Genomic DNA, 26567 nt, shown 5'->3' with positions numbered 1-26567 from the left:
ATGAACACTATATCGTAATCAGTAGGTAGGGTGCAGATAAATGACAGGAAAATAATTTTTGAGCCATAAAAATCAAGACCACTTGTCACCTGCTTAATGAACCCGTTCCACAAGGAACATACTTGGGGTAGTTGATGATTTTCCATGCAATCAGAACAAGTCTGGCGCTGAGAGCAGTATTTCTCCACCGATTTTACAGACTCCCTTCAAGTTGTTAACCACACATACTAAATTACGTTAAAATAACTTATTTCATCGGTTTAGGCGCTATACGTGATGTTTGATGCGCTGAAAACTTGTTTTCATTGATTTTTCCCAAATTCCATCTTTCGAGGTTTTCGGTTATATGCCACTTTTTAGAGAAGCATTGGACCTGCAGCTGCCCGTCAGATCTTAATTTAAAGCTAAATAAATACGCTTCAAGTTCATTGCCCTTGACTTTTCTCATGGGGCGAGCATTTTTGACGATATTTCACTTCTTGGAAAAAATACCCAATTTTTGAAGAGCTGTATCTCGGAAACTGCTGGATGCACAAAGTTTGCTTAGGCCTCAAACTGAAGTGAATTTAATCTAGTTTAAAAAAGATAACTTCAACTTTTTCTGTTAGACTCATATCTTAAGAGATATTGAGCAAAAACTGAAAATAGTGCGAAAATTTTGCTGTTCTTCGGCTACCACGCAGCGCGCACAAATCTTTCGAAGTTGCAAATTTGGTTTTTTACTCTTGGTTGAGGTCCAAAGAACATATTAAAAAATCAGAACTACATGACCTTTTGCACGGTCGAATGTTTATATTGACTGGACTACTGCCGAGGCATTTTTACTTTGCAAGTAGATAGTGATTTTAATATACAGGGTGATTTACGAGGAATAATGAGCCCGACGGAATAGAAAATGCAACCCACAATACATTCCAACAAAAAGCTGGACATCGAAGCGGTAAATGTCCGGGTTTTTCTCCTGATGAATTGCGGGTTGCATTTTCTATTCCGTCGGGCTCATTATTCCTCGTAAATCACCCTGTACATGCTGGAATAAAAGTATCAAATATTGGCTGTAACTTTTTAATTTGACAATTTATGAAAAAATGTTTAATATAAAAGTTGATTGGTGTATTATCCTGCATCATTTGGTCTTTCTAGTTTCTTCCTATCTTCTTTTGTTTCGCTGCTATGGCAACCAACTTTGGTTTTTTAAATAGCACCCATACATTTTTTGTGTGATTTTCAAACAAACTGTATTCATAAATACAGTTTTGCCATTATGGGGAAAAATAATAAAATTAAAAAAAAAAACAAAGGTGATAAAATTAACTTACTAAGTAATAAAATGCATCGGTTTTCATTCACCCGTAGAACACGAAAATAAGCAAAAAGTGTACATTGAGTTGCCTAACTAAAAGTATTGACTATTGAGTGTAGATTGTGCGAAATATGTACGGTGGGCGGCAAAATTAAACGGTAATAATTTAATTAAAGCAGTTAATACATATGCTGTTCCATTGTTGACCTATTCTTTTGGTGTTATAAAATGGTCCAAAACTAATTTACAGAATATAAATATTCAAACTAGAGTTCTCTTTACAAAATTTTGTAAACATCACCCCAAATCTGCTATTGAAAGATTTAATTTACCACGCGAAAATGGTGGTAGGGGTTTTTCAAATCTACAAATTCTACAACACAATCAAATTGCTTCACTAAAAAATTATTTTCTCAATAGAGCTCGTGATAACACTTTTTTTAATGCTTTGGTTTCAGCGGATAAAGGTGACACACCTTTAAATTTAAGTGATAATATAATTTCAGATATTGTTGAGCCAAATATACCTGACACTATAGCAAATATAAAACAGAAGTCTTTACATGGGAGATATTTTAAAGAACTAGAACAACCAGAAATTAATATTCAAGCTTCTCAAGCATGGCTTAAAAAATTAAATATTCATCCTGAGACTGAGGGTTTTATATTTGCAATACAAGATCGTGTTATAAATACAAGAAATTATAAAAAACACATATGCGGTTTACAATCGATCATTGATAAATGTAGGATTTGCGGAACTGAAGGGGAAACCACATCATTTCTTCTTGCACCGTTTTGGCTCAAAGCGAATATAAAAAACGTCATGATATATTTGCAAAAATTATACACATGAATTTAGCAGTTAAATTCAACTTATTAAAGGATACACAACCACATTATACATATTTATAAACCAGAAAGTTGTTTGGAAAATGACAATTACAAATTGTATTTTGATCGTACAGTTTTAACTGACATTCATATTCAGCATAACAGACCAGACATTATTATTTTAAATAAACAACAAAAGCAAGCATATCTTTTAGATATAGCTGTTCCAAATTCACACAATATAACACAGACATAAAATACAAAAATTAATAAATATTGAGAGCTCTCCGTTGCTATGAGAAAAAATTTCGATTTTACCATTTATAATTGCAGCAACAGGAATAGTACCGCAATCTCTTTTTAAAAATTTTAAAATTTTGGAATTAGAGAACGCATTGGTGGTTGAAATTCAAAAAGGTATATTATTATACTCATGTCATATCGTGAGGAAATTCCTTAACATTGACACAGAACATAAAACACAAAAAAGTACAAATGTGGAGGCGAGACGCCGGTAATTATGTTGATAAGCACTGCACTATTACTTGATAGTATTATCCGTAATAGTGTATGTACTCCGGCAAAATTGCCGTGCCGCCGGGTGGAGGTGGGATACGATAATTATCCCAATTCTTCTGAAATTGTGGGTTTGTTGGTTTTTCGTTCTCATTTTCTACACCCCAGACTGCTAAAGCTTCATCATAATGGTGAATAATAAGCTCATTATCCTTTGAATTTAGTAATAAAGAAACAAGCTTTTTACCCAATTAATTGAAGATAGGAAAGCAGGGACGCAAATATCGGAAATACGACGAATTCCCAGACCACCAAACCTAATCGGCAAAGTGGACTGACGCCATTGTAAATTAGTTAAACGTAAATTAAGTATTCTCTCTAAAGAAGACTTTAAAGAAGAATCAATTGAATTAACATAATTAGAAAATTTCCAAAATGGAGTTGTTCTTAATAAAAAATTAAATTTTGGTATGAAAAGACAGTTTTTGATTAAAGTATAAGCCACGTGTCTGTTTAGGAGTTCAGCTTTGTTTAAAAGATTTTCATTTTAATTTTTGCGACAGTGTTTTTGAAACCCTGGTCAAAGTTTGGAGAGCCTAAAAGAGATAAACCTTCTCGGTCACAGATTTTAATGCCTGGTGCTAAATTTTGAAATTCCTTTATGACTTTTAAATCTGTTTCTCCAGAACAGCAAAAGATCTAGCATTTGTTAAGTCTAATTTCCTGAGATAAATTGATAACTTTCTTCAAGTCGGATAAAACTACTTACCCAGAAGTAGGTTCCATCATCTAAATACCATATATTCAGTTCAGAATCCAAAGATAAAATAATTGGTTGAATGGCAATACTAAAAATCGTGGGACCGCAGGGATCTCCTTGCTGGGCTCCAACAGAAGAAGAAATTAAATGATTACCGAAAAATAAAGTTGAAGGATTTCTATAGCATTGATAAAGATAACGTACAGAAGTGAGGTACGACACTGGACTTCTTTTAGAATACAATTCCGTTCGACTGAGTTAAAGGCATTTTTGAAATCTAATTTAAGAAGAACTTTGCCACGGTTTTGATCGTTATTAACAAAAGTTCGTGTGGTATGAATTGCTGCTTCGCATCCTAGTTTAGTTGCCACGCCAAGTTGGTGTGGAGATAATAAATACGAATTTACAATATCACGACTTTGAAAATAGGCTAGCTTTGAGGTCAATCTTCGCAAACAGTTTCCGATAGCGATCGGTCTAATTCCTCCATATTTCTTGTTAAGGGCACATAAAGACGCACCATACAATAAACGGCAGATTTCTGAAGGAAGTTGCCCAGATAATAAAAAATTGCACAGTTTGGTTAAAGCTCTTAGTGCCTTCTGACCTGCTTCACCCGCTGACAAAGATATAATATCTTTCAAGTATTGTGGTCTCATGCCATCTAAACCTGGTGAAGAACCGCTAGGAAATGAATTGATAGCTTCTCGAACGTTTTGCTCATTGACTATTAAACTAATGTCTCCTGGTTTGGAAGGGTCTGGGAAAAAAAGTTCGCGAGATGGTGAAGGATGATTTTTTTTAAGTTCTTTAGCAACATCTTCGTTGAATGAAGCTAATGAGTCATCCGAGGACAATAATTTGACAGCTCCTCTGATATCAAAATCGGCTACTTTTGCTTCGACTTTCTTAGCTAATGATAAATTTGTACGTTTCTTAAAACCAGTTCGTATTTGAGGTACTTCAAAATTAGAAAAATTTTCTTTTATATGCTTATTCAATAAATTGTCATTTTACGTTATCTTTTTTATGAAATCTAACAATATCCTAACTTTTTACGTGCGTAGCAGTGGCGGCTCGTGACCCGTTGACGATGGAGGGCTCTGTTTCATGTTAGGTATACTCAATTTCATATAAATGTGCATCTAAGCAAGCCATGAAAATTTGATTTTCTGTTGGTATTAAAGCTAAAGCTAGTGACTTTGACTTTCAAAGTTGCTTGCTCTGCGCGAACCCGATTTGACTAATTTTTCAGTTTTTGTCCATTTTAACATTGCTGATTTCAAAAGCAATGTTACGTCTTTTTACTGATTAAATTAAAGTAATTCTTATTTGTTTTTGTCTTTGTATTTTTACCAAGTAAAGATTTATTGGACATGACCTTCATAAATGTGACTTTTGTAATGTAACTAAATTAAAGGTGCTTTTACAAATGCACAGCTCACTTGATGAACATTTATATGAAATCAATTATACATATATGACCATATGGGTTATAAAATTGACTTACCCAGTTGTCCAGTTTGTAAAGGTTTGATTAAAAATGTTTTATACTGTTTGAAAATCATACAAAAATACGAATAGTACACGAAAGATATTATATACACATTACATTACTTATAGGTATTACAGTACAAGGTTATTGCTTGAACGAAAATTCCAGTCTCCTAACTTTATCATCTGCAACAAATTTCTCTATGACTTTCTCATTGAAATTTGGTATTGCTTCGATCATTGAATATTCTATGCATATCATTGCCAATGCTGTAAGTCGATCCTCAGATATTATGTTTCTCAAATAAGACTTAATGATCTTCAATGTTGAGAAACACCTTTCCGCTTCAGACGTGGTATAGGGAATTGTAACTAAAATTTTTAGCACTTTTGTAATTTCAGGAAATGTAATGTCTAAACCAAAAGAGTTTATGAAATTTAAGGTTTTCAGACATCCAGTCATTTCTTTTGTTAGTTCTGGTCTTGAGTAGAACACACCTAGCTCCACTTTTAAAGCGTTTTTGTCGATCATGGTAAAAACTTGGCAAAATTGTTCAATGTCTTTTAATGGAAGTTTTTTTTTATATCCCTTAAAACATTCTCGTTGAAATAATTTTGCTCCATATAAATGTTCTTTGCAAGCAAAACGGTCTCTTATTTGAAATACAATGGTATCACAGACTTCTTTTGCAGATACGTTTAAATCTTCATTATTTAATCTTCGTCGTTTTTCAGGTCTTTCTTCGTCAATTTCAATTTTTAACGTTTTTTGGGAATTGTCCGATCCTGATGGTAGATCATTTCGAATGTTTGTAATTGCTTTTTCGAAGGTATCTATGGCAACTTGAATTTTCAATGCATCAGCTGGAATTACTTGCAACTGGTTGAATAAAATATCAACATAAGGCATTATTTTAGAGAAAAACCTTAACCAAAACAAAAAAGTACTGTCCTCAAACCAGTTAGCAAATCCTGAACTCAATGCAACTGTTTCCGTATTATACCTTTTCGGAATGCCCATTTCCATGTTTTCTAAACATTCTAATATTTCATCTTTATAGTCAAAAACTGTTTCCACAATCTGGGATTGGAATTTCCATCTCGTTTGGGATGGTCTGGGTACTCTCTTATCACACACTTGCTGTAAAGCTGCTCTTCTATCTGGAGAATCGGAGAAAAATGCTGCGATACCATTTAAGTTTGCAAAAAAAATTCTCACGCTAGGTATATTAGATACTGCGTTTTCTAACAATTTGTTAAGTTGATGCGCATAACAATAAATAAAATGTGCATTTTTGTACTTTTCTGTAATTTTAATGTTAACGCCCCCTTCACATCCACGCCTAACAGCGGCTCCGTCGTAAGTTTGGGCAATCAGTTTTTCTGGAGAATCTCCTATGATCGGGTCAAGCTGTTGTAAAATACATTGCGACAAACCTTCTGCGTTTTGGCTTTCCGGATACGCGAATCCCCAAAAACGTTCGTGAACTTTACCGTTTAGTTCATAGCGAAACACCAAAACTGTTTGTGCCTGAGCCGAGACGTCAGTTGTATCATCTACCATGAGGGACAAAAAAGATGATTTTCGTATTTCATCCATGATATGTTGTCGACATACATCCAGCATACACTGCAGAAGTTCGTTTTGTGTAGTCTTAGAGGTTCCTTGGAACACATGAGGTTCTTGCATGTGGCTGTTAAAAGCCGCATCAAATTTTCTTGTATAATTTACGATCTCTAGAAATACGCCTCTGTTTTTAGAGTCCTCTTTTTCATTGTGGCCACGCAGTGATAAATTGCACTTACTACACAAACGTAAAATATCTATAAGTTTTGCAAGAATATCTCTATTTTTCGTAACCTTCTCGTTGTGCTTTTTAATCTCTTGCTCTTCAGCATCAACAGTGCTTAAACAGGTTGCAATATTTGTTCTTCCTAATAACTGGAAACTCATAAAATTGTCCTTATGTTTTTTGGAACCTTCATGACTGTTACTTTTTGTAACAAGATGTTTTAAATCACAAACACCTTCTTCAGTCCACTTATCGTCTCCACCAAACAGCAGGCACACAAAACAGAAAAAGGCATTTGTTTCTTCACAACCACATATCCACGGCGTTTTTTTATAAACACTCTTATCAAACCGGCGGGTAAATGCACCTTTGTTTTTGTACTGTTTCTGTTCTTGAACAAGATTTAAATCCGGCACTGGTCGACCGCTATTTTTTAATTCAATTTTCGTTTCTATGGATAATACAGTAAAATTGAGTTTTTTTAAATCACTAACTTTCATGTTTTCAAGGTTAAAAGTGTAAAAACTGCCGACACACGTTAAAATCTCGTTTACAACGATGCCTCGAAGCCTGTGAACGTTGGGGCTCTGACATCTCCTCCCACCGATCATTTGGTGAAACGTCACGTTGTCATGGCAACGCAACACGCAACTCTACGCTGCATTGATCCAGTATACGCGATCGGGGGCTCCGCGCTGACCGCCTCGTCGTAAATTTACCGCTGATACAGTTCGATTACTACAACCGTTGCATACGATAAATCAACAAATTCAATATCTTTAATACTATAATGGATAATTTTGACGAACTTGAGTAACAAAGAGCAGCAAATAGAGAACGACAATGACGTAGACGCCAGGAAGAAAGAGATGTCGAAAATGAGCAATAATAATAAAATGATGTTTTAATATTCTATTGCTCCGTGCGCAAGCACGGCCCGTTCCACTGGTCTGTAATAAAAAATTTAATACATTTAGAAAAAAACCTTATTTTCTTCATAAATTTCTGGGGGGGTGCCGCCCCAGAGCGTCTCATACAACCCGCCAGTGGTGCGTAGTATACATACTATATTACCTGGACTCATAAAGGTTCATATCCTTTAATTTGTAATTGTAATTTGTAATTATCTTGTGGAATAAGTGTCATTACTTATTACTAATGTCATTAAAAGTTCATTTTCTAAAGGCGTTGAATGAGGAAATATATGAATGTGTACTTTAAATATGTTTATTTCAAATACATTGTAAAATTTGTAACGCAAACATTGGTTACGAATAAAAACGCTTCAAAGTATAAAAATTAGAAAATTGTGCTAATTTTGACTTGAGATCACAATACAAAATAATTAAACTAAAGGAAACCGTGCTAGATAATATACAATAATTTTAAATGCATGAACTAAGACTGCAATAATACAATATCACAAAGTTGTTATATATATGTTATACGAAATAATATAAAATTGCCATCACTTATTATGTCTGAAATATAATAATTCGCTCGATACTTGATTTCACTTAAAAAAGATCTCACATCTCTTACTGCGAGTTTTTTTTAAGTTTTGCGTTTCGATAACAATACAGATCACTATTCACAAACACGACAGCAATAAATTTTAACCAACGAATCACTGCGAAGCGAAAAGAATCTCAATGTACGATCATGATATTTTCTAAAAATCATACATTTTCTTGCACTCAGACGATAATTCAATTGTATAAATTTCTTTGCTGTCTTCTGCAAAGTTACCAATGTTTCATATAAAATGTGAAGAATGATAAATGGAAACGTTCGATGTATTATATGATTTGACACTAATCTAATAAGCATCTAGTAACTTATGGATCTATAATATACACACGATCATTGTTTCCTCTTCTGAACATAACAGAATTCATAGCATAAAATGTTCCGTCGACAATCCTGCTCCGGTTACACATATCAAATGATATTGGCACAATTTAGATTATAAAAAGCAATAAATGCGACGAGCAAACACTTTCTCAGGAAGAGTAAGACTGTCTTGGAACATTTTCTATTGGGCAATAACTAAAAGAGCAGTTAATAAATAGATCATTGGAAGTCCCATGCTATATAAATATTTACAAGAGCTGTAACACTGTTTAAAAATGTTTTCCTACAGCAAATCTCTCGTCCGTCAACCACCACAACAGTCAGCAACACTAAATCGTTTTCCCGTGTTACAGTTTACTGACAATTGCACATGGAATAATCGAAAATACTGTTTTTTCTTGTTAAGTCTAATGATGAATGTTTATGGGGTTTTACCTTATTAGCATGCACGAATAAAAAGATGATCTATCAATGAGTAGAGCTTTATTACGTACGCTGACTGAAAAATTTGTAAACAGTGTTACATAGGAATCATTCAAAATTTTTAAATACCTAATTAAACTTACAATAAAATAAATACTATGTTAAAACTTATAATAAAAGTGCTCTATATCCACGACACCTATATAGCATTACTTTAAAATTCTCAGCTATTCTGTACTCGACACATGCATTATGAATGTATGATCACAAATAAAGCAATATGAAAGAAAAGTTGAAAATTATTCAACCCATGTGTCTATACAACCCGTCGACTGTTTACTTTCTCGTTACTCTGTTCGCTGTTGATTAAATGCTAACGTACAGAACAGCAAATAGGAAACATTAATTAACATACTCTTCCCATAAACGTACAATGTTTACGTTAAGACCGAATAATATTACTTATCAATGTTATAAATTGTCGCATGATTTGATCCAAGTGTAAAAATTATACATATTAAAAAAATGTCACGGTTATAACTTCGCACAAATTATAATATAAGGCAATAATAAATTACCTTCGGTTCAGTTCTGATTTGATTGCTGAAAAATAAATCCAATTAGTACAAATCGAAGTCAAAAAAAATTGTCGTTTACCATCTATAATATCTTGTTTCATTTTGGATATTTCTTTTTTTACTTCTTTTACTATTTCGTTTTTGAGGCTCTCTAATTCAGTTGGTCCAAGTGACAGCCCCGAAACTTCTGATAGGCCGTTTACTTTCAAAATTGTTTCCTCGGAGGCCGAGCCAAACCTCTTGCGAATACTTTTAGGTGATTCTGAAAATTTGGAAGTGTTACTTGGTAACGTGTTTGTTTTCTCCCACATTGCTTTCTTTTCTTCTTCATCTTTATCCGGATTTTTCTTTTCCACCTACAATTCATTTTTCTTAATCTATAACAATTTCACGTCAAAATAATCCTACAGCTGCTCTTCTTCGGGCCAAAGTCTTTGCCATCTCATCCATCATCGACGCCATACTTCCTCCTCCTCCTCTACCGAGTGTTCCATAATTACTGCTACCGCCGCTACTAGTGGACGATCCACTATTTTCTGTTGGTGGTGGAGTATTCTACAAAACACAATCGATACTTATTCAGTTCCCCAACTTTACAAGTGATTATAATAAATCGAACACAACATGCAAAAAAAAAACACGACGCTACAGGAAACACTTTTAGAAATTAAAATTTGAGCAATAAAATTATATAAAAACAACTAAAAATAATTTTGAAATGTAAGATGAACCTGGCAAAGATAACGCTAAAATATACCTGTAACATCTATTATTATACTTTAGGTTTATTTTTACTGCGTCTCACCTTGCTATTTCGTTTTAATCTTGCATTTTGCAATTGTGCCGCTAACGAATTAACCTCGCCGCCGTCGCTGCTCTGAGACCTGGACATGTTCATCGGCGGAGGGGGCGGTGGAGGAGGTGCCTGCCCTCCTGCCGGTGGCATTGGTGGTCCGGCTGGTGGCGGTGGAGGTGCGGGTGGAGCACTTACGGTTCTTTGGTGACCACTTGGTGCTGATGGAGGCGATATTGGACTGGGAGCGGGGGCGGCGTTCATAGGCATTGCCGGCGCTGCAGGCACGTTGTTTTGCGGGGTCATGGGTGACGTTTGCTGTGGCGACATTAACGAATTCGATATCCGCCTTTCTTGGATCATGGCAACGTCTTCTCTGGTCATGGTACGATATCCCATATCTTCGTCGTACTGTTGTTGTGGAAGTTGTTGTTGTTGTTGTTGTGGCGGTTGAGGAGCTATCGGCGGTGCATACTGGGGGGCTGGTTGTCGAACTATATTACTAAGTACCTAAAAAGTAACAACAAATTAAATCGACTCCGGTCGACAATGACTTAAATTAACTGACTTCTAACGAGTGGAACATTGCCCTGGCGAAGAGATCGGCATCTTCTTTTGAGCTAAAATTTAACCCGTAAACTTGTTTATTGTCTCGCCACTGATGAAACGTAGCCGTTGCTTGATTGTATTTCAGTCCTTTTAAAATGGCACAATTGATGACGACCTAAAATGTCACATTGTTGCAAAAATTAACTTGATAATGTGATTTATGATTACTTCATGATCCTGCAGTTTTCTTCCGACAACTCGAAAAGTTTGCTGTACAGTATGCTGATAAATGTGAACTTTCGATAGTCCCGATGATGTTCCCGAAGGTATCCATTTCTTATTGACATCATCGTAGATCATAACACTAGCTCTCGCGCTAGCTATCGATTGTTCACTGCAATTGAATATGAAAACGTTATGTAGGATACGCTACGAAGTTTTAACACAAAAATAACAACCAAGCACATATGTACATCCGAATAACATTTAGGAGAAATAAAAGAATTCGAATCATGCTGTAACAAATTGAATTAAAATAAAATGCAAATGCTAAAATAGTCTCGACACGTGACTTGCGAAAGATTACTTCTTGGAGTTAAGTTGAAGTACATACATACATGAAACACGTGAATATTATTGAATGGATATTACAATGAGAGAACCGGAGTCCTCACGTTACACACTATCCATCTAATTTACTCTTTATGAGACGTCCCCATTAGTACAGTTACTATGAAGATAGTTACTGACAGTAGATTCCATGTGAATCATAAAGTTTCTTTATTGTAATATAGTCGAACTTTTAAAATACACTGTGAACGCGACAATCATTTTAAAACAACAAAATTAAAGTCATAGTTTCTGATGGTTACAATACATACTCGGTAACTTGGCAATATACAGGGTGATTCATATAATATCATACGAACTTTAACCGGTGGTAGATTCCAACCCCTAGACACTCTTACAAAAATGTCTAGGTTCTAAGGTTAAAATTGTTGAAGATAAAACATGTTGAAGAGTGTACTACCACCTTTTAAGAACTGCAGATAAATGAAAATACTTTGCGTTGAAACAAACTGTCAGGCGTTGTTGTCAAAATGAAAAAGAAAGCGAACTTATAATAGCAATATTTTCTCTATAGCAACAATTGTTTAAGTTATTGTTTAATTGTATAAGTTATCAGTAGCCATATTTACAAATAAGGCAAAAGGTGAAACATTTTGCTCCTGAAATATTTATTTTTCTGTTATTGGGAGGACAAAATAATTAAAATGAAATTGAAAAAAATTCAAAGAGGCTACCGACAAAGCAAGTGCAAAACTAAGACAATCAAAATCATGAAAGGTATAAGAAAGAGTTCCATGAATTATTATTGTAAAAAGTGTAACAAGAAAACATGCTTCGAGTATGTTTTTTTGAAAAATAAAAAATAAATAAAGCCTCTACCATGTGGGCCAAATATTCAATGCCGAAAACAGTTACAAAAGTAGAAAAAAAATTAATATGGTAACACTTGATTATTTTTCAGTTAATCTCTTCATTTAAATTCCGCCAATAAAACTGATACGTCCGTAAAAAAAAAGAATTAAATTAATACTTTTACTCCTGCAAGTGTCGAAAATTAGATATCACACTTTTAATCACAACATTGTTAAAAAATTAACTGAAACACCAAGTGAGGAAGTCAAGTAAGTAATTATGTAATTAAAAAAAAACTACAAACCCAAACTTGTCAACATGTTAAAATTTGATAAATAAATGCAATCTAGGCCTTCAATTTTAAATATCAAACGACGTGCAATGACAAATGTTGCTTAATAACATTGAGCGTCTGGGATTGGTGTAAGTGTTATTACGAGTTTCTGACCCTCCTAATGCTACATAAACATAACAAGGGGTGATAGGAGGGTAAAATTTATCTTAAATCTGATTATGGCAACTTTTAGCAGCATATTTTTAATTAATTTTTGATTATAATCTTGGGTTGGTATGTACTGCAAAGAGAAATTAGGGAACTTGAAAACAAAAAAAAAACGATTTAGCCAAAAAAGTTGTTCTCATTAATGTTGTTTTTTAATTATTAAATAAAACTACACAATTATACGAATCGAATATCGAGTGATTTTTTAAATTTCACCTCATAGTAAGCGTTGACCAGTCGATTGTGAACGCACTATACGGGTTACGGATCACAGATCAGCTGTTTAAATCTTACGTTTTTACACGAATGGTGCATTCACAATCGACTCTTCAACGCTTACTACGAGGTGAAATTTAAAAAAAACATTAAATGAATTATTTGTATGAAAAACCAACTCAGACGCAACATCATTTTAATTGCAAAAAATAATTGAATATTTTTTAAACACATTTTTCAATAATAAAAAAGTTTTTGAAGCAAGTTTACTTTTTAATGTAAACATTTTATGACTGTTCACACTTTTAAACAAATCAATAGAAATCTAACAAACTTTGACTAAAAATTTTAAATTGATAAACATGTGTTTGTAAACACAACACATACTTTACACTACTACAATTTTTTAGTTGATCCTACTTGTGTAAGAATCATGTTTTTGTAATTTGCCTCCATTTTGATTCTCTAATAGACATATTAACGAAAGCGACGTCATCATCTGGGATGTCCTTATAGCGATTATTTCACGGAACATTTTACGAAAATTTTTAGGTTGGCAAGCTTGATCCGTCATGCGTGTCAGTTTAAATTACAAAATGTGCAAAGAATTATTTATCAGGATTTATCAGGCAAGATTATCTTCCATGTTCGTGTTTTGTGACAGAATTTGGATAAAACAAAAGGCGACTTGATCAAATTTTCACTTTTAAAATTAAGACATTACCAACTGAAACAAAAATCCCTAAATCGAGGAAAGCAAACATTTTTGTTTAAAAACGGCTTAAAAAGGGCAAATTACAAAAAATAGTATAAAAAAACTCGTTTCATAAGACCTTGAAGCACTCATTCTTTAAAATAACTCGTGGCTACGTCACTCGTTTTTTAATCTTGAATTCGTGCTTCAAGACTGGTCTTATGAAACCTGTCTTTTAATATACTATTTTATAACGTATGAATCGTTAAATGTCCTACTTCAAATTTTTAAAAATCATTATTTATAATTAATCTTTTCAAATATGCACAGTCAAAACTGCTTTAAGGTAAAGGACGACCGAATAAAGAAGGATTAATCATGTAAGCGGAATGCAGGATTATAAAGACCGGTAGTGTTATTGTGACACCTATTTGGATGAAATGATGAAATATGCAAGTCAACAATAGTTGCTTAAGAATGTAGTCACTCAGAAGGTTTATCACTGACAGGTTACTGATTTTCTTCTTCAAACATTAAAAGTTTCCTCTCTGCCAACAATGCGCCAATTTTTCAGAGACCAAATCGATTTTTGTTGGAAATATAGTAAATTCTTGTGTATTCGTTATCCCAACAGGAATTTTATACATAATTAAAATGTAATTGTTTGTTTTCGTACTTCAATTAATTCATGTGCAACGGGAACAATAACAAACGCAAAATAATTATCAGTCCACCTAAAGTTAAATTGTGTGTATTTAAAAATAAACAACTGCTACTTTTACATATTCGTACATACACCGGGTGTCCCAAAATTCGCGGAACGACTCAATGGGGCAATGTCAACTAATGTTCGAACATTATGAGAAAAATAATAAATAAATTCTGTCTTTCAGATTTGAAGATATAGGGGCTCAAAAGGTGCAGCTTTGATCTCATTTATTTTAAATATCAAAAAAGATTCTGACTACATAAACTTGCTTTTGACTAACGAGTGGTAGGTATAATAATTCCGAATGATTGTCATAACTTGATCAGGTTTGCAATTATTTACTTAATTATTTCCAAGAAGTGACTTTATGTCGGTTTTACCTTAATCAACATGTGGCTTTGATTGTTGTTTCTTATTTCCATGGGATACAACAAAAATGAAATACATAAAAGGTCGTGCCAAAACCTTATATCTTATGTAGTATAAAATCAAAGCCAAAACCAAATAACCACCTAGAAACTCAACCGGCAACGTTGTGTACGTACATACTTAGATTTGATTGGTCTAGCATCCTAGTATGTACGAGGGTAGTTTGATGAATAACTTGGTTCGCATAGTCTTAAAAAGTGACAGCCATAACTTTATATGTAAACATCAAGTAGGCTTCCTATAAATGACACTTGTAAAATCTCAACGAATTCCGTCAGTAATTTGTTGTTGTAGAATTATTTTAAGTTAAGATTGTCGAGTGATTGTGAAAAATGGATAAAATTGCAATTCGTGGTGTGATCCAGTTCTTTTTTTTGGAAGGAAAAACAGCAAAGGAAATCCATGAAAGAATTTTTCCAACGTTAGGCGACTCATGTCCTTCTTATGAAGCCGTTCGTCTTTGGGTTAATGAATTCAAGCGTGGCAGAACAAGCATCGAAGACGCACCACGTTCTGGTGGGCCAAAAACTGCAGTCGTACCAAAAATAATCGACAAAGTCCATGATATGGGGTAGTATGCATAAGAATAAGCATTTGCTTATACTATATATTTGTCTTTTTCTATCTAATAGAGTCCATGTATTTCTATCTCTCACTAATACAAGTAAAAGCATTTGCTAATGGTTTATGCATATGACCCATGGTTTTGGCTGACAGACGGGTGAAAGTGCGTGAGTTAGCAGAAGCTGTAGGCATCTCAACCGAGCGAGTTCATTTTATTTTGCACCATGAATTACACATGAAAAAAATTTGTGCAAGGTGGGTGCCGCGTTTGCTTACACCTGAGCAAAAACGGATTCGAATGACAACATCAGCCGAGTGTTTGAAAATTTTTAAGAAAGATTCAACGGATTTCTTGCGTCGTTTTGTAACCATGGATGAAACTTGGATTCACCACTACACCCCAGAAACAAAACAGCAGTCCAAACAATGGACTGCACCTGGTGAACCAACCCCGAAAAAGGCAAAAACTGTCCCGTCCGCAGGAAAAGTCATGGCGTCAGTTTTTTGGGACGCAAAAGGAATTCTGTTAATAGATTATCTCGAAAAGGGAAAAACTATTACTGGAGACTACTATGCAGCCCTTTTGGTCAAGTTAAAGACGGTCATTGGAGAGAAACGTCCCGGAATGGCAAAAAAGAAAGTGTTGTTCCACCACGACAATGCACCGGTGCATTCAGGTCGTGTTGCGAGTCAAAAATTGTCCGATTTAAAGTTTCAAGTTCTTCCCCACCCACCTTATTCGCCGGATTTGGCTCCCTCCGATTATCATCTGTTCCCAAAACTTAAAACATTCCTGGCTGGGCAAAAATTCCAATCAAACGAAGACGTTATGAAGTGCGTAAACGACTATTTTGAAGGGCTCGAAGAAAATCACTTCCGCGAAGGGATAAAAAAATTTGAGAAACGTTGGGGCAAGTGCGTTGAACTTCGAGGAGACTACGTTGAAAAATAAAGTCCTTTGTAAAATTCAAATCAATGTCTTTAATATCAAACCAAGTTATTCATCAAACAACCCTCGTAATATCAAAATTGCCATTAGTACATTAGTGTAATTTTGTTTTCACCAACATAATTCAACAGGTGGTGGTTATTTGGTTTTGGCATGGCCTATAATACGGGGTGATCAAGAAGGACTGTTTAAGTTGGTAACACTGGATCGAATTTTAAGTCGTATAACAGGAGTAACTTCCGGTTGTTGGTGGCTTGTCGTTGTTAATGCTGTACCTATATCAGATATTTGTCAAATAAACCAACAAAACATATCCAGTTGCAGTGTTCTAAGTAACCGAATTAAAAAATTTTCTTAATTGTACTGCCAACTTAAACAGTCCTTCTTGATCACCCGGTATGTACTATTCCGGACACGGAATATTAGCCACAACTAACATTTAAATGACAGATATGTGTGAACTGGCCTTTATTGAATATAACCCAACTTTTGACTCGATAATGCCATTTCCCTGCTTTTTTGATGTCACAAGAAAAACTTCAAAGTGATTTTTAATACATAATTGTCATTTATTAATGACTGGTTTACATCATTTTTTTAGAAATGTCTAAAAAAATTTGGCCAAGATTCCGTGTCCGGAATAGTACTCGTACTTGCAGATTATTAGAATAAATCGAATTTTTAAATGTTGCCACATTTAGTGTAACAAATTGGTCCATATCTCCCACAAAACAGAAGTTTGATTTTTTAAATCATTTTTACCTGATATTTTAATGACTATGTACACTTCTGTTCACGGAAAAAGCATACAAGTCTTTGAGAAAGATTTTTGCGATTTTTTGGCTGTGTAAATGTACTTGATATTAAGTTATAGTGGAACCAGAAATATAGTGTTTTTATGGACTCTGGTCGATAATTTCTTTTACAATTTTGGGGTCACTTTTGTTACCAACTTGAAGAGAGTTATAAATCTTCTATGACAGATGTTTTTGAGCCGTCTGAAAATGGACCATCGGAGACAAAGGTAGGTAGAGCCCAGTCGCGCGACGAGTGCCAGAAGTTTATTGCCCTACCATAACTGACGCTCTCAAGTTAATGTACTCCATCCCTCATAAAAACACTATATTTCTGGTTCCACTATATCAGGTAAGAATTTACAAACGAATTTTGATTATACCAGACTTAAAAGAACCAACAATAAACCTTGAAAATAAAGAATAATGTTGTGATAACAGTAACATTAGAGGGGGCATTAAGTACACTTTTACTGACTGAAATCGAATTATTTCAATTACCTGCCACTGACAATGACATCAGGTAATGGTAAATCTGATTTACACAAGCAAAATGTAAGTGTACGCTTTTTCGGTGAACAGAAGTGTACATACTTAACAACGTATTGCCAAGTTGTTCCGCGAATTTTGAGGCACCTGTATATTCAACAATTATTAAATTAACTGAACACACATGAAATAAATTTTATGTCAAGCTTATCGGGCTTGTCATTTGTACCTATTTTACATTAACGAATTACGAGTTGTAATAAAAACAAAAACCACCACAACTTTCAACACTGAAAAATTAACACACACTAATTTGTTTATTTGTTATTCTAAATTTGCGTGTTTTCAACTCGTACTGACTCATTCATCTACGAGTACGTTCAATAACGCGTGCATCTCGTATTAATTAAAAGTATTTCGGATCTGGTTTTTCTCAGCCGAATCATTTAAACAAGTCACGTATTATTTTTGCACTGGAAATGTGAAGCAGTCGTTTCCGCTCGAACAAATCAATTTAAAAAGTCAATTAATCTGTTTTGGCCACTGCCCATTTCCATTAATTGATTTTCAATGTTAAAAAAATAATGGCAAAGACCGTGACACTGACACGACACCAGAGATAGACCAGTAAAATTCTTGGCCACATTTTTATTGGCGCAACAGATTATCGAAAAAAAATCCGATCAAAAAACTGACCAATCCCAGTAATCCTGCCAGCTTTCCCGCACGCTCCTGCGTAAGTTGACGTTAAATTCCTCTTCTATTTCTTTACAGAAATTATCCGCGTCGAAATCCATCTCGAGCGCGTTTACTCTCCGGAACGACACAGGTAGTTAGGCTATTGTCCAGATCAATTCGTGACACATAACACAATAAAAACCGATAAATTATGTCAACACTGTCTTTGAAAAAAGCACGTAAAACAAAAGCCAACACACAACTGACTGGAAATTGTGCTGACACAAATAGTTATATTATTAATCAGGAAGTTTGGTAGCAAAGTTCAATATTAATATGAAGCAGTAGGGTCGTACCGTTTTGTTTACGTCCGAGGCGACCCATATACTGAACGACTCATGAAAAATATCCCTTCCTCATCCTTAATCAATAGCAATAAGGGCCGAAGCATGTAACGTTAAAATGGTATTAGTGTAATGGTGGCGACGGACGTCATTTAGGGTCGTCAATATGCAAAAGTGACTAACCTAATTAAATTTCAAGGCAAGTTGGCAGGTAGCTTTATGAGCTGGATGTCCCAGGGTTTCGAGAGGACGACTACTCGGTGTGACCATCTGTCGCCTGCCTCGCTAGATGACTTCCTAATTGTTAACCCACCACCACGACAAACTTCTAATAATGACAAATGATATTTTAACAGAGAAATTTGAAGGGATACATAATACCAACCCGAGTCAAAATGGTCAATCACTGACCCACAACTATTCAGAACGTATCTCAAAGGTAACTCGTATTAAACCAAACAAAAAAACGTATTACCGATAAAAGAAATAAAATAACATCGCTATTCGCTTGCATCGACAATTAACTTGACCGAAGGATATTTTCAAGGATAAAACGTGGACAATGTACGCATCGCCAGATTCCATTGTTTCTTTTTTGATATAAAATAAAGGAATGCTACTTTACCATTAGTTGATATTTAAAAGAGCATTCAGTAATTATTTTATACAGAGTGCTAGATTATGAGTTACACAATAATTCTGTGACACAAAAGAGTCAAGAAACTTTCTTGCTTGTACAACTAAATAATGAAAGATTTTAATCGCACATTTCTACGAGAAACCTTAAGCCGGCATAAATAATAAAAATCTAAAGACCAATTCTATACCGAATGATATCAATACATATTCAACTGTGACCTTTAAAAATAGGTTTTCATGTATAAAATTTATGTTGTTCTATAACCACTAGTTGAGATTATAAATTTAGCTTTTTAAACCCAACGTAAAAATGTATACCTATATATTTTTTTAATAAAAAACTAAACGATAAAATCACTTGACCCGTGTTAAATACTATGATCGTGTTGCAGGACCTACATTTAGCAATTTCTTTTATTTAAAAAACTGTATGCTGAAATTCGGTGAAACGAAAAAGTGGAATAATCTTTTTGACACATACGTAACTAGTGTCAATGCAAACGTCCGTTAATGTGAATCATTATTCATTATATACCGTTTCTACGAGGAAAGTTGTGACGCGTCCCGCTCTGTTTCAATATTGAACCGATACTCTCAAATCTAATGATAACACGACACTTTATTTCCTCGCGATAACGTTATCACGGGAACTTAAAAAATAAGTAAATACCGCACGGTGATATGAACCATTAAAAAAAATACCTACGAACCAACGTCACCCTTGCCCTTTAAACGCAGGATTAAAAAAGATCTAATTAATCCACGTCGTGATACAATATTAAATAGGCACTGTTCCACGAAGACGATCCAATTTAAAATCGATACAGTTTTGTGTCTCGCTAACTTGACGTCATTTTTACGTGTTTCGGTTCAACAAAAGATAAGATCAATTTTTCAAGACGTACAAAGCGTAACTCCGAACTTCCAAAAGTTTTCGCATCAAACTAATAAATATTTCAATATTAAAATGAGTTACTCGGGAGGAACGTTACCTGCTGTATCTTAAAAATTATTAGAACATACAAGAGCACTTTTAATTTTTCCGAGATTTATGTGATAATTCATCTGAGATTATCCTGCTAAAAATTAGTACCTACGAACGGAGTTACTAAAAAAATATCAAAGTTCAAATATGTATGTAGCGATCATAAAATGCTGGAAATGTACATTTTGGTATATATGTACCAATATATTCATATCTTGTTGTCATTTAAGTGATACTAAAATGCTAACAATTTAATTTCTCTTGAAATTAAATCCCAAAATATTTATTAGTAAATAAATTTTTTAGTAAGATATTTTGATTTTTCTCTTTAATTTTATAATTGGTTTACTTATCTTTGTTCGGTTCTCCTAGAATTCTAAAGGCCTAGAACAGTTTGAGAAAATAATACAATCAAAAAGCTCAAATTGCTCAATTTTAAACATATGTAATTCTATTTAATTTTTGCGATACATGTACTTTCTGAAACAACACATTCAAAAATAAATTGAAGCCCGAGAGACACCTGTGACAAGTTAATTTTTCTGCTATACATAATTCTAATAAATTAAAATCAAGACCAACTCATCATGTGTATTTTAGTATCGTGTGTTCCACAAAAAACTCACTCGCAGCAAGCCATGACAAAAGTGAAGTATGTCTTAGTACCAGATGTGAAATGAACTACTAAAGTAAATTTATAGGTTATCTGTCACAACTCACAATATAATGAAAATTTGTAAGTAACAAATGAACTACTTCCAATGATCCTAAAATCGACATGACCAGTCTATCTATCTCTATAGTCATGGCTTACTGCGAGTGAGTTTTTATTGGAACACACGATATAATTATGACGTGGTTATATGTAGTAAAAGTATCTAGAGTATAGGTCTTAACTGAGTCATCTCAGACGTAGTCTTCTAACAAACTTTTGCGCTTAACTTTATTCCGACTTATTTTATAAATTCAATTTGAACGAATACATACAACAAAAAATAGTTTCTCACTCAACGTTGAATACGAAATTGTGGCCTAGCAAAAAATACAATGGGACTTGGAAATTCACTGTAATTGTCGACACTTGGCGAAGAAAAATGTAATTCACACTACAAAAAGAGATCCATAAAATCTCAATTGAACTGATTCCTCCTGATGGAATTAAATAACGTTTCCGTTATCCAGTCAAGACCCCCAATAGCATTCAACAAAGTCGATCTGTTAAAATTAACGAAAAATGAACCAAGCTGTCACTTAAATTCTTTGAAATTAGTAGTATCATCATAGATGTTGGTATGTCCGTACCTGTTTAGGAATGCGTTTTAAAAAATACATATCCAAATAAAAATTCCAATGAATTATGAGTCAACCTTTGCTTAAGAGTGTCCTTACTGACTGGACCGGATCGGACACTGTTACTTTCACAAGAAATATTTTATAGATCAATGTTGACTCTCTCTACAAGAGCCCAATTAATTCCAAAAGCATTGTTCTGGTTTATACAAGACGAGAGAATATGAGATGCACCTACGTAACATTTCTATTCCGCAATTCTTTCCGCAAAAATGCAGAATTAAATAGTTGCTGTTATCTACGTGTATGTGAGTCACAATTAACAGACATGCATTATACACTAATAGTTTTGCTGTAAAATGTATGCAATAAAATTGAGAAAAAGCTAGTGAAGAGACAGGAAACAGTCAATAATCGAAACATCAAACTTTTTAAGCTAGTTTACAAGTGTATTTTTAAATTGTGGCGAGTTTCTGCATTTGTTAGTAAGTAAATAAGATAATCGGTGCATTCACCCGTTGAAGTCAAAAGTGCACGTTGAAAAATGTTGAAATAAAATTCAGTGTCACATACATATTACAGAAGAATAACGAGAGAAACTCCAAATTATGTTTTAATGATAGAGTATAAGGCTTCCATGCGACATTATTACCGTAGTAATCATGCATACATTAACGTTAAATAGAATTCATGCAAAAATGAAAGATCAGGTCAACGAAAATATGTGAGGGTGGCTATTAGCATGCCAGGACAATACCTTCTACGAACTTCTTGACTGGAACTCATTTCGGCAATACTGAAAACATCCCATAGTTTTAGCGTACATTTAATATGCGGAAGTCACGTCAACGACAGCTACGCGTTTGTTTTTGTGTTCGTAAGTAATATATATTTTCATACAAGGAAACAGGAACTGAGTGTGTGATACGCTAAAAAACTGTTGTTGAAAATTCACAATGAGATGACTACAGTACAGGGTGTTCGACTCGTGGCGGGCTTGAAAGTGGGCGACTTCAATTGACAACAAACGCATGACCCATTACTGTAAAGCCTACATGCTTAAGCGAATCTATTTAATTTCGATTTCAACAAGCGGTGTTTCAACAGAAAGCTAACTAATCTTGGATGTTTTCACATTTTTTTCAAGTGAAAAAAAGAAGAGGATAGACGACAATTCAGTTTTCAAATACAACAGTTTTATTTTAACAGAAAATGCTAATAGAAAAACTTTGCAATACATACAGGGTATCCCAAAAATGGCGTACTAACGGTGCACTACGGTGTAGAAGAGATTACCGTAAACGTCAGAAAAATGTAAAAAAAAATTTATTGGACTTATTTGCTGATTTAGAGGTCTTTGAAAGTGGCACTTAACAGGTCAATTATTTTAAAATATGTATATGAATGAAATTTTCATGACAGCTACGTCTAATCGTACATATTATCACAAAGTACAAGATCACTTACTACCAATATCTAATCTTGCGTAATAGAGAATTTAGAAGCTTTGGAAATCGAAAAAATTATTTTAAATCCACTACGGTAACATTATGTACGAATATATCTTTGTTTACATTGTTAATAATAATAATAAAAATAATTAATTTTTTTGTAGAAAACATTTTTTTCATATTTTTTTCATGTACATTTAAACATCCTGGATAAGGTAGTAAGTAGTTTGTACGCCATTTTTGGGACACCCTGTATAAACATGTTCTGTTGATTTAATTTAATGAAATTAACGACTATAAAAAGAAAATGTTCTGTGAAATAAATTTTTGAGCACTATAATACAGCACTAAAAACTTCAACACATAAATTATTAGTAGATACATTTAAGTTTTTTTTTCTATAACATGTAACTTCAAGATTATAATATGACTGAAACAACTTTTGCAGGAAGCACTACACTATTATGTTTCTTATTATCTTGTAACACCACATGATAAGTTTAAATATTCGTAGTGCTATAATTTTGTTAAAAAAAATACATGAGTACTTCATGACGTGATTAATGGTTAAATAAAAAAACATCATTTACTTTGCAATTTGTTTTCTTTGAAAAGTCATTTCTTCCACTGTACTATCCTTTTAAATGAAAACAAAAAGAAATGAGACAAATTTAAATCTAAACTCGTTATATGTATTTTTATTGATTTTTTTACATGAGTTTTTTAAAACTCTATATAATCTGTTTCAAAATCAAAAATCCACCAACAGTGCATTCTACCTCGAAAATACAACCGACAACGTCGCCGACTTTTGTTTTTAGTGCGTCTACGAGTGTCAGAAAAAAGTGGGGTTATGAGAGAAAACTGTTGGAACAGTCGTTTTGGTCGTAGTTCATCGTGTTTTTATTCTCATTTTATTATTTCATTCAAAAAGTATGATATGGTAGCTAAAACCTTTTTGTACATAATAATTATTTTGTGTTTCGTAAATAAACTCAACAGTTCAATGTCAAATTTTGGCGGGAGGTTGAGCCAACCCAAAAAAATTAAAGTTTTTCTAGGGATTTCTTTTCCTGCCAACATAATTCAACAGGTGGTGGATTTTTGATTTTGAAACAGATTATACATATACTTTCTAAATTTGGAAATAGATATACATATGTAATAGAGTAATCCTTGGATACTACAAAAACTGTTTTATTACAAAAATATTTTTAAACAAAAACGTATAATCTTTTCGGTAAATTTTGACTAAAAGTTACATTACATACTATGTACAGTCGTTGATCAAAATAAAATAGGACAAAGTAAATTTCGATTGTGTAATTCGATATTTTTGCGAAATCCATCTCTTAGGAAACAAAAGTGTCAAAAATAAAAAAATAATTCTGATAAGTGTCATCATTTGACAATATTTCAAAAACTCACAATCATTCAATTGAACATAGTGACAGTGACGAGATGACAAGTGAAAAAACACAACCTAACTTTTTGTAAATCAATTGTCAAGTCAAATCAAGTTGTAATCTGAGACACATACGTCTCAGTTACACTACACAAATCTTTGAATTGTGAAACTGTCTAAGGTAACACTTTGTCCTATTTTATTTTGGTCGACGACTGTACATTAAAAATAAAATTTCTGAATAACTTTCGCCTTTTTTAAAAACGAAATATTTACCAAATTGTCGGTCTAATTTTTACTTTAAGAAAAAACTATAACATACTGAATATTCAATAAAACGAGATAATTGCAATTCTGGTCTATCCAAAAATGTTCTCGCGTATTCCTAGTAAATTACAGGAAATACCGTGCGATCAAATAAAAAAAAATAGAGTAGGCGAAAATGGTGGTTTGAACCAATCAAAGCATCAGAATAGCACAATCCAGGTAACTCGATTTTTTTTTTAATTGATCGCACGTTACTTACATGAATGCTCTCTTTTTACGTAAAAGTCAGATAAGTATTTCTTATAATCGAACAATTTAGGGCAAGTTTTAGTCGAGAACTTTTATCAATCAAACAAACAAAACAAGTATTTGAACAAGGTATTTCCGATAAATTTCTAGAATTTGTGATAACCGGTTTCTTAAAATGCTACGTCAATTTGACTTAAAATGTTTAGAATCACACCAAAATAAACGTAAAAAATGCCTGAGCAAAACGTTACGGATTCAGATTTTATGCCACCTATAACAAAGCTCATCTTAAAAACTTAAAAGGCCATTTTGTCGTTAACTTTCACAAAGTTATACCATTAGTTTTTTGGATGCCTTCATTATGTAAAAGATCTACAAATTGGTGGACTAACTGTACAGTATACTGTTGATTTTTTTTAAGACAAAGATAATAAATTAAACGGTACCGGTACTGTAAAATCTGCAGCTAAATCTAAAAAGAAATGTTGACATTAGCAAAACAGAATTTCGTCCAGGTAGACATTCTTCGGTTTGACATTCCAGTTATTCGCTTTTTGATTGTTCTTTTAACATTTTCATTAAAAAAAAGTCAAACAATTACGTGTTATGTTTAGTGAGCTAAAAGTACTGACTTTCATAAAAATGTAAAACATGTTAATGACAAAACACTCACCATTATTACAGCATAGCTAATAATTATTATTGTAATGAGAGATAAACTTTCACGTTGGATGAAATTTCTGGGATTTTGTGTGTCATATTCAACAAAAAGCAACCACCATAGTGTCATCTCTTCAAATAAAAATAAAAAAGTTAAATCAGCGTCTAAAATATCTCACTAACGTAAACATTCGACCATATGTGGTCTGAAAACAAAACAAAAACCATCCAGTCTGCAAAATGGATTACCAAGACGGAGAAAGTGTTTTCGTCGTTCTAATGAAAACCCTTAATTCAACATGACAGTGAACACCGCAATTACAGAAAACGTGTGTATTTCACCTCATCAGGGAAATTTTGTCCTTAAGGAAACCTTCATAGGGAGGAAATCAACATTTTTAGTCATCAAGGATCAGTTCAACACACCCAAACTTTTAGTAAATCAATAAAAATACTCAAAAATACTACAAAATCGCAATTGGTTTGTTTATAACCCTCGATTACAACGTCTAATCGCTGTTAGAACAATCATCAACAAATCCTTTTAACAACTGTCAAAAAAATGTTTTGCCAAACAATAGCTCTCGATTTCTTGAAAGTAGCTCTATTTTCGTGTGTTGCCTTAGTGAAAAAGAACTGTGTTGGGTTTTTCTTGAATTAGAAGTCTTTGTTTTCAACAATTATAACTAGTTTACGTCTATTGCACGGTTACGGAATAGATATTTAATTGAAAAAGCCGATACTTGCCTCATTTTGATGTTTTTTCAATGAAAACTGGCGAATAACCTGTCGATCACGTCGATAACATCACTACACTGACACCTCACACTTCATGGAATGGTTTTTAACTTTATCTTTGGAAACTCCATTTACAAATATCACCTAACTCGCTATTACAAATTCATCCTAAACAGCCATCTCCGCCATGGTACAA

General features: G+C 33.6%; 3 protein-coding genes and 1 long non-coding RNA gene across 6 annotated transcripts in view; all 4 read right to left on the bottom strand.

Moving 5' to 3' along the window:
* LOC138141418 (uncharacterized) overlaps positions 1-5034 on the bottom strand; it is a 59111-nt gene extending 54077 nt beyond the window's left edge. The window contains exon 1 of the mRNA XM_069062128.1: positions 4924-5034. The gene's annotated coding sequence lies outside the window, so the exon portion shown is untranslated. The remainder of the gene's footprint in view (positions 1-4923) is intronic.
* Positions 5035-5052: 18 nt separating this feature from the next.
* Positions 5053-7311, bottom strand: LOC138141433 (zinc finger MYM-type protein 1-like). Its single transcript, XM_069062131.1, has one exon. The coding sequence runs from the start codon at positions 7309-7311 to the stop codon at positions 5053-5055; it is 2259 nt and encodes a 752-aa protein (XP_068918232.1).
* Positions 7312-9022: 1711 nt separating this feature from the next.
* On the bottom strand, positions 9023-26551 carry ena (enabled). Of its 3 annotated transcripts, XM_069044032.1 has the most exons (8): positions 26381-26551; positions 22359-22397; positions 11126-11291; positions 10917-11072; positions 10361-10858; positions 9964-10110; positions 9635-9911; positions 9023-9580 (listed from the first exon to the last, which is right to left on the bottom strand). In XM_069044032.1, the coding sequence occupies exons 1-8, from the start codon at positions 26383-26385 to the stop codon at positions 9552-9554; spliced, it is 1317 nt and encodes a 438-aa protein (XP_068900133.1). In that variant the 5' UTR covers positions 26386-26551; the 3' UTR covers positions 9023-9551. The 3 variants fall into 3 exon arrangements, with proteins under 3 accessions (XP_068900133.1, XP_068900143.1, XP_068900124.1); XM_069044042.1 differs by lacking the exon at positions 22359-22397; XM_069044023.1 differs by lacking the exons at positions 22359-22397; positions 26381-26551 and adding an exon at positions 18362-18615.
* LOC138128051 (uncharacterized) lies at positions 22781-26365 on the bottom strand. Its single transcript, XR_011158508.1, has 2 exons — positions 25647-26365; positions 22781-25600 (listed from the first exon to the last, which is right to left on the bottom strand). It is a non-coding gene; the product is annotated as an uncharacterized lncRNA (long non-coding RNA).
* Positions 26552-26567: the final 16 nt, after the last annotated feature.

The sequence above is a fragment of the Tenebrio molitor genome, chromosome 1 (assembly GCF_963966145.1).
Source record: "Tenebrio molitor chromosome 1, icTenMoli1.1, whole genome shotgun sequence".
In the NCBI taxonomy this organism is placed as follows: Eukaryota; Metazoa; Arthropoda; class Insecta; order Coleoptera; family Tenebrionidae; genus Tenebrio; species Tenebrio molitor.
The sequence above is the reverse complement of the archived record's forward strand: the minus strand, read 5'-3'. Positions and strand labels throughout refer to the sequence as shown.

Excerpts from the sequence above, each read along its gene's own strand:
- LOC138141433 (XM_069062131.1), bottom strand. The coding sequence starts at position 7,311 with ATGATCGGTGGGAGGAGATGTCAGAGCCCCAACGTTCACAGGCTTCGA.
- ena (XM_069044023.1), bottom strand. The coding sequence starts at position 18,462 with ATGGATTTCGACGCGGATAATTTCTGTAAAGAAATAGAAGAGGAATTT. Across the intron at positions 10,111-10,360 it reads GATTAAAACGAAATAGCAAG|AATACTCCACCACCAACAGA; the intron begins GTGAGACGCAGT and ends TGTGTTTTGTAG. Across the intron at positions 9,912-9,963 it reads TGGCCCGAAGAAGAGCAGCT|GTGGAAAAGAAAAATCCGGA; the intron begins GTAGGATTATTT and ends AATGAATTGTAG.